We start from the raw sequence: 8,639 nt of genomic DNA on the forward strand, positions 1-8,639 counted from the left end.
CATTCATTCTTTAGAGGTGATTTAATTTTGTTTTGCTCGTGGAATTATGTAACATTATTTTGTCAATAAATCTTGAGATGGTCCTAAGAAAATGCTGCTTTTGTAATTGTCTTATAACGTTTGGGGAACCTATTTTGTGATTGCTCAACAATTCATTTTTTCAATTTAAGTTGGCGGCTCATCTTGGAACATTCAATGTTTGTTCTTAACATATGAAAGGGTATAATTATATTATAGTGTTAAAGATGCTTACTCAAAATTATATTGATAAAAAAGACAATCACGCTATCAATGTTTAGCAGCGTCATATTTAGAATTTTAGGTAACAGATTATAAATCAGTATTCTTTTTAATATTTGATGAAACACTAATTAAATAATCGGCAACACACTTTGACGGTTATTTTTTTTTTCCTTGAATGATGAATTCTCAATAACAAGAGTCATTCTTTATACAATCTCCTTATGGCAATTTAAAATTTCGGCAGGTTTAATGAGATGAAATGTTTTACAATCTAGTAGTATTCTACTACAAAGCTATATATCTTCCAAATGTAAAGGAACTAAGTCATATTTTAGAGAGATCAATAATATGAAAGATAATTTAAGTACTAACTTCATATTGTAGATCTAATTATTTAATCAGAAATGCTATTGCAACAATTTTCTATCTTGCATCTCGGGATAGAGTGCAATTTAGTTAAAGGAAGATATTTTTATTATTTTCATACAAATTAATGGCAAAAATTAAAAAATAATTGCAAGGATTAAAAGGTCAGATGTAATTAAAAATTAGTGACGAAATCATATATTTTTAATAATACAAAGATAAAATAATTAACTTGATTAAAATCAAGAGGAAATAATAGTTATTCTAAATAATTATAGCCCAAATACAATTGCATTGTATTAAATTTATTTTTTTTATTTAATCAAAGGCACAGTATTTGCATCAAATTAAAAATTTTGAAAAATAAAAAATAATTTATAATATGATATACAAACTTGCTTAGCAATGAAATGTAAAATCCAGATATATATTGCCGTTTGTTGTAAAACAAAACTAAAACTATATTTGAATGGTATTTTTGAAATAAAATTAAGTGCTTTACATTTATCAAGTATTTTAAGTTCTAACTATTCAAAACAAATTCTTGGCAGCCCACTTAGCAACTTAGCCTATGGTTGTTCTCGGCCCAGCATAGGGAAGATGTAGCACGGCATAACTCATTGTCGAGAGGTTAGGCCCGAGATGAAGATCACGTGCCCAATCCACAAGAAAGGCAATCAGAAATTGAAAAACTCCGGCGGAGGGAAGCGAAACCATCGCAACTGCTACTATTGCCTGCAATGATGGATTTTCGGAGCTCCAATCTCAGTTTATGGAAGGAGGCCCTCTCTTCCTATTCAGCCCACATAAAATCTCTCAACAAGCCCGACCTCGTTTCTCTTGACGAGTTCTACAGAATCCAACTTCCTTCTCTCCTCCACCAACGGAACCCTAACCCATACATCACCACTCCTGAGCTCTCCAAGCTCATGCAATGGAAACTTTCCCGTGGAAAATGGAGGTAACCGCTGTTTCACTCTTTATTCGTTTATATATCTTATAAAAAATTGCTGTTAATATTTGGTGAGTTTATGTACATTTTTAGGCCCCGCTTGCTGGAATTCGTGTCCTCCTTGGATGAGGAATTAGTGAAATCTGCTTCTCAAAAAGCCTTTGAATCGCTTCCTGATGTTTCGAAAGCTGTCTCTCAGCTTACAGTTCTGAAAGGCGTTGGTCCGGCAACTGCTTCCGCCGTTTTGGCAGCTTACGCGCCTGATGTTGCACCCTTCATGTCTGATGAGGTTATCTTGGTGTTACATTTTATTTTGATTGAATTTTGTTTTGTTTCTGTCTGGTTACTCAGCTATTAGCTTATTCGACTGATTTGAAAGGCCATGGAGGCAGCTTTGGGTAGCTCCAAAAGTTATACATTGAAGCAGTATCTATTTTTCGTGGATAAACTACAGAGTAAAGCTAAGGTCAAAAGGATTTTCATTTTTATTAAATTGCATGGGTATTCTTTTATCAGACTGTTTTCCATTATTTTTAATCTGCATTGAGCAAGGAATTTCTGCTTAGAGGATGCATAACTGTTGCTAAATAAATAAGTTGTGTTAAACAAAGGAAAGGCGTCATTTTGATGGTACATTTCAATCTAATCTCTCTCAGAGGATGCCTGGTTTGTCCAGTGGTAATTTGGACAGTTAGACGAGGTTAATATTGATAATATTCTGCTGAATTTGCTATTACACTTAACCAAGTGATGGGTCCAGGTTATTTATGAGATACTGGATATTTGTTATATTATAAAATATCATTCATCCAAAAGTTACAGAAGAAAAGAGCGCTATAATATGATGTTAGGTAACGAAATTTGAAAGTCAGCTTTTTTACCACTTCTATAATTGACAATTCAGCTATGTGCTACTTAGGTGCTGTTGCTGAGTAGTTATTTCTCATTAGTCATTTAGTATATAGGAGATATTAAAGATGATGTTAACGTTGCTTTTCATTGAAGTCCACTGCTGCCTTGCAAGGCCAGAGGCAATTTAAATTTTGGCGGGTCTAATTAGAAGAACTGTTCATAATCTAGTTATATTCTACTGTGAAGCTAGCTTCCAAATGCAATGGAACTCAGTCATTTTAGAGTGAGCAATATTGTGGAAAATAATTCACCTGCCTAACTCCATATTGCTTGAGACATTGTAGCTCTAATTATTTATTTATTTATTTTTTTTTTTTTTTGGATCTTGTGATGATTAAGTGCTGTTAAAATGCAACAGCTTTCTACCTTGCATCTCAGGGATAGTGTGCAGATTAGTTAAAGCTTGCGAACTGGAAATTCATAATGCACATTCATCAAAATCTTTCTGAAAGACCATCATCTTTTTAAGCTGCTTTAACTAAGAATAATAAAGATGATGAATGACTTATAGATTGACTTCTTGACTTGCCGGTTTGCCATATTGAACAATTCATGTCCTTTCAATTGAGTGTATTAATAAACCTATATATATTATAAGCATTGCAAGTTCAAGATTTCATTTTGTTTGGCCTTTTTGCATCAGTGCTTGTTGTCTGTCAAAAGAATGGTACAAATAATCCAAGCTCCAGCAAAACTATGCTGGCATATATTGGTTAGTTCTTTATTTATTATTATTTTTTGTTTCTTTTTCAAGGAATTAAGCATAGATGGGGACTTCTTCACACCATCTGATGTAGAAAGAGCCTTATGGAGTTCTGTCGTTGGGGCCAAGTTGCTAGCTTCGCAGCAAGATCCAGACTCAAGGACTAATGCAGATAGAGACATAAAAAGAAAGAGAAAACGTTGATGTGCTGCTGTCTGACTTGACACCTATGCTTGTAAGTGATTGGTCTGTAAATTATGGATGTCCTTAGCAGTTACTTTCAATTCATTAATGCAATCCGACTTCCAGTTTTTATTTACCTATCCGTTTGGCTTTCAATGATGCAGTATATTAATTGTTAGCTCATGGCTGCAGATAATGCATGTTACTGGTAGTTTCTACTGCCTACTGTAAAGTCTACCAATCTGGTAACATATTCCATTTCGTTTGACTAAAAGATGAGTATAGAAATGTCTTGGTCCTAGTCTCCCCTGCGGACTTTGGATAAAGTGATAATTACGGCTTATGACACAAAAACCTGCCTTGAATGTTGTTCATTTTCAACTCGCTTGGGTTTTGATATTGTCAATTCATATACAAGTTAGGTTAAGAACATTGAGGTTAGAAGCCATGCCAGAAGCAGTTCGTTTTCTGTTTGTTTCTTCTCCTCCATTACATCTTTTGCCTGCCCCGTGCTATCTTTTACAACTGTATTCCCGGTCCCCAAACTCTATTTTCAGACCAGACCTGGGATCTCCCTCATTAGAAAGTGAATGTGCCACCAAACCTAGAGGCCTAGTAGATATATGGTTGGATGGATATAGATGGATCTAGAGTGAAGCTGCTTTCTTTTTAGTGCATGTGATAATATTTGACTGTTTCTATGCCACCCAAACGATTAATAAAATATCAGAAGTTTTCTGATGGAATATTACAAGTTAAATTGCATCTGCTTCTTGATTAGTTAAAATCAAGTATATGCGCTTAATTTAAGAAAAATGCATCATTGTACGGTGGGGTGGGCTAGTCAGTGTGAAACTACTGCTTTGCTTACAAGGCTAAGTTGTTGCAGTTTGGCCTAAGCGAACCGCCTCAAAGCAGCATCAGATCCAGGTCAGTTAAAACGAACAGAAGACAAACCAACGAGCAGAAGATTTTTTTTTTTTTTTTTTTTTTTTTGTAACTATTGGCTTCCCTTCCGGCATTTCCAATTTGAAAGAACACAAGACAAGGGAAAAAAAAAAAAAAAAGGGAACTGCTTGTGACAAACACCCAATGACTAACGACACTACTTTAATTTTTTTAAAAAATATTAACCATTAACCTGTTTTGGAAAAAAAAAACAAAAAACAAAAACTCATCATGGTAGGTGTTCTGTCCTCATTCTCTTTCCTTTTTCACCTTTCTGCAACGGCTTTCTAACGGACGGGGATATGGAAAATCTCGTTTTAAGTCGATCGTTTCAACAAATAGCGCTAATTTTCCAGGTGTCAACGCCTAATTGGTTTTGGCCCTTGTAATGACCGTAGTCTCCACGTCGATTCCCGCGTGAAAAGTGAACACCCCTATAAAATCTCGCTTCTCACAGGTCACGACTCTTCTTTTTCAACGTCAACGCCCACTTCAACGGCTAACTGTTTCAAGATGACCGTTATATCCTCCAGCGAACCAAAATACCGCCGGAGTCCCAGGACCCCTCTCCTGCCTCAAAAGCACGACGACCACGAGCCTCTCGAGGTCGGATTTGATGGCGCCTCCTTCTCAGGAGCCGTTTTCAACCTCTCCACAACCATCGTCGGTGCCGGGATCATGGCTCTTCCGGCCACCGTAAACCAATTGGGCCTAATTCCAGGTCTGACTATGATCATATTGGGAGCCATGTTAACAGAGTCATCGGTCGACATGATTATAAGATTCGGTAAAGCTTCCAAGTCCGCCACATATGCTGGCGTTGTCGCCGATGCGTTCAGTGGGCCCGGCCGAACCCTCCTTCAAGTCTGCATTGTCATCAACAACCTCGGCATCCTCATCGTATACATGATTATAATCGGTACAGACATTAAATTATTTTTTTAGTTTTATATTATTTAACTTAAATTTGTCAGGAACACGATGTTATGCATGTTAAATTTCTGTTGTTCGCTTTCTGGTCTTGGGTTTTCGAGCTAAAGTCGAATTCTTGGTTCGGTTGGTCCTTCCTTTAGGCTTAACCGTTAAGCTATGACAGGTAGAAGTTCTGGGTAGCTAGCACGTTTTAGACCGCGTGTTATGTCGAATGTCTTTAACAGCGTATTAAGACGTCTTTGTGAAGAAGTTCAAAACTATTGTAATATGTGCGCGTTCAGTTTTCAATTGTTCTCTGCCGTTAGATCATGATCCAATGGTTGGTGCTTACTAACTTTTTTTTTTTTTTTGCGTGGTAGGTGATGTGTTGGCGGGAACATTGTCAGATGGGGTCCACCATTCAGGAATTATGGAAGAATGGTTTGGACAACATTGGTGGACTTCACGCTCCTTCTTGCTGCTGCTCACCACACTTTTTGTATTCACTCCTCTAATTTCATTCAAGCGCGTTGGTAAGCTTACTTCTTGTCTTGCATTTGAAAGTGTATAACAATGTTTAACGGAGAATTTCATTGATTGGTTCGCTTTGTAGTTTGAAAATGAAGTAACTCTTAGTTGATAACTTTATATGTGCAATTCCAAATTCCAAGAAATGTTTTTTATGCAGAACAAACTTAGTAGTATCACAAACATCCTTATTTAGTTTAGGTTCTAAATGCTAGAATTAGAGGTGACACTTTTAGCATGCTGACTCAAACATATTTACTGAGTTCAGCTCTTCGTGCAAAAAATTGTCTAACATAGAGAAGAGTTTTGCTCTCATTCTTTCCATATTTGCAAGAATTCTGACCTTTACTCTAAATGAAACATCCCTTTTAGTTTTCCTTCTTCTTTAGCATAATTGTAAGAAACAGCGACTAACTTCTGTACCTTACCTTTCTTGCGATGTTAGATTCATTGAGATACACATCAGCATTATCAGTGGGACTAGCTATTGTATTTGTGGCCATCACAGCAGGAGTGGCAATTGTTAAATTAATAGAAGGAGGTGTCAAAATGCCACGTTTGATCCCCGAACTCATCGATCAGGCATCTTTCTGGAAGCTATTTACAACTGTACCTATCCTGGTTACTGCTTATATATGTCACCACAATGGTAAGTCATGTAATTATGGTTAAGGGCAGCTATCGGATGCTTATCTTTCAAGTGCTGAATATTATCAATTGATTTTACTTTAATATGTTTGCATTAGCTTCTCTCTTCAACTTCCAAAATCATTTTAAGGAGTTAATATTATTGAGTTCACATAAAAATAACATTAATGAGAGGAACTTTTGTTATGCTGGTCCTTTTAGGATGGGGAAGGTCTTATTTACTAAGACTTGCTCAGTTGATCCAAGTTGAATCATTACATTTTCAAATATATCTTTCCACTCAAGTTCACCACGAGCATATTACTCATGAGTGGGCAGCTTGAACTTAAGAAATTGGAAAAGCCCTGAGAGAGGACTATTCTTCTTATGCATTATAAAGTATACATTGTTATTTTTCACAAATCCATGAGAAGATATACTTCTGAATTTATGCACAAACTGTAACATGGCTGCTTGCTCCCACTAATTAACTTCTTGGTTGCCTCATGCCTGCTCGTTCAAATGCATTTTGCAGTTCACCCCATAGAAAATGAACTGAAAGACCCCACCCAAATGAAGTCAATAGTGCGGACATCCCTTACTTTATGTTCATCTGTCTATATTGCTACCAGCTTCTTCGGAATTCTTCTTTTCGGTGATGAAACACTGGATGATGTGCTTGCCAATTTTGATGGTGATCTTGGAATTCCATTCAGTTCACTGTTAGACGACGTGGTTAGAATGAGCTATGGTGTCCACCTGATGCTTGTTTTCCCAATCGTCTTTTTCTCTCTTCGCCTGAACCTGGATGGTCTTCTCTTTCCATATGCCATTCCCATTGTATATGACAACAGAAGATTCATATCAATAACTGCAGTTCTCATGGGATTTATCTTTGTGGGAGCCAATTTTGTGCCTAACATCTGGGACGCATTCCAGTTCACTGGAGCCACAGCCGCTATATCTGTCGGTTTCATCTTTCCAGCAGCCATTGCTCTCAGGTTAGCAACTATGGATAATTCTTACTCTTAACATCACAACCAACAATGCTCAATGTCATCAAAATTCATATCCCTATAATATCTTTATTAATAATATCAGCCACTTATTCCCGATATTGCGGTTTGCTTTCCAGGGACACCCATGGAATTGCAACAAAGAATGACAGACTAAAATCATGGGTGATGATACTATTGGCTGTCTCATCGAGCACGGCAGCCATTTGCAGTGATGTTTATAGCATTTTCAATTTTGACAATAAGAGTTTGAAGCTGAACTGACTGAGAAGATTATAACTGGTCGTTATAACAGAATCCTACATAAAAGATGTACAAATATGTTACATCTTGAACATGGAAAGAGCTGCAGCTCCTCATTTAATTGTTGGTGCTTACAATCGTTGTACATTGAAGCAAGCAACTAATTTTCTTTGGTTTTGATACTTCTCATAAGAGTGAAAGAAAGAAATATTTTTCCCTTTTCAAATGTTGTTGGGCCTTATAGGTAGGGTCTGGGTTTGGCGATACTGAAGCACTTAAGCCCAGAAGGAATGAAAATGAAAATGATTTGGGCTCTAATTTAGTTCAGATCGGCCCATCTATGAGTTGTACTATATCCATATTCCATCCGTTTGTTTTAATTTTAGCACATGTGATGTATATGAACATTATTTTAAGCTCTTCCTTTTGAACCGACACAACACAATCTAAGTTCATGAACCTGTAACCTGTTTAAGAACAGTCAAAATGGAAAGGGTCATCATTTAAATTTTTATTATTTTTCTGAATTATAATGTCTCCAAATGGCTCTTCTGCCGCCTTCTACCTAGTTCAGTCGATGTGATTGTTCGGTAATATTAGACTCTAGTCGATGGATTTGTTCTGTAATATTAATCCATCAGTAATATTAAACTTTTGTAACAATTGTTAGCTATTTTTCTTTATTTTTTGTAATAAGCTATTGTTCTATTAGCTAATTGTTGTCTATAAAAAAAAAATACAATTATTAAAAAATAATTAAAAGCTAAACATTAAATATCGACACATTCTGTGAAACAAAATGTAAGCTCGTGTGTGTATATGTTTTTTGATAGAAACTAAATTGAAAGGGGCCCATAGACCTCCGGTATCAAGTTATATGGCTGTCTGCTAATGATTGCCCACAAGATTTGGTTGCTTGCAGTTGAAACTATTTTAAATTTTAGAGCATGGCACCGACACGGAATTTAATCATGTGTTGGGTATAGAAAATATCAAACGTGTCAAA

The 8,639-nt window shown here is 36.2% G+C and overlaps 2 protein-coding genes across 6 annotated transcripts; both read left to right on the forward strand.

The window, feature by feature from the left end:
* Window positions 1-1,227: 1,227 nt before the first annotated feature.
* Window positions 1,228-5,740, forward strand: LOC105630802 (DNA binding protein). Of its 5 annotated transcripts, none has more exons than XM_020678027.3 (5): window positions 1,230-1,570; window positions 1,655-1,850; window positions 1,941-2,027; window positions 3,228-3,411; window positions 5,600-5,740. In XM_020678027.3, the coding sequence occupies exons 1-4, from the start codon at window positions 1,350-1,352 to the stop codon at window positions 3,378-3,380; spliced, it is 657 nt and encodes a 218-aa protein (XP_020533686.1). In that variant the 5' UTR covers window positions 1,230-1,349; the 3' UTR covers window positions 3,381-3,411; window positions 5,600-5,740. The 5 variants fall into 5 exon arrangements, with proteins under 5 accessions (XP_012068159.1, XP_020533686.1, XP_020533687.1 ...); XM_020678028.3 differs by lacking the exon at window positions 5,600-5,740 and adding an exon at window positions 3,524-4,119; XM_012212768.4 differs by lacking the exon at window positions 5,600-5,740 and adding an exon at window positions 3,552-4,119.
* Window positions 4,478-8,160, forward strand: LOC105630801 (amino acid transporter AVT6A). The gene is made up of 5 exons (XM_012212766.4): window positions 4,478-5,226; window positions 5,600-5,752; window positions 6,193-6,396; window positions 6,910-7,375; window positions 7,510-8,160. Exons 1-5 carry the CDS (start codon window positions 4,821-4,823, stop codon window positions 7,652-7,654), a joined length of 1,374 nt encoding a protein of 457 aa, XP_012068156.1. The 5' UTR covers window positions 4,478-4,820; the 3' UTR covers window positions 7,655-8,160.
* Window positions 8,161-8,639: the final 479 nt, after the last annotated feature.

This window comes from Jatropha curcas, chromosome 9 (assembly GCF_041381405.1).
Source record: "Jatropha curcas cultivar XTBG-Jc1 chromosome 9, XTBG_Jcur_1.0, whole genome shotgun sequence".
Lineage (NCBI taxonomy): Eukaryota > Viridiplantae > Streptophyta > Magnoliopsida > Malpighiales > Euphorbiaceae > Jatropha > Jatropha curcas.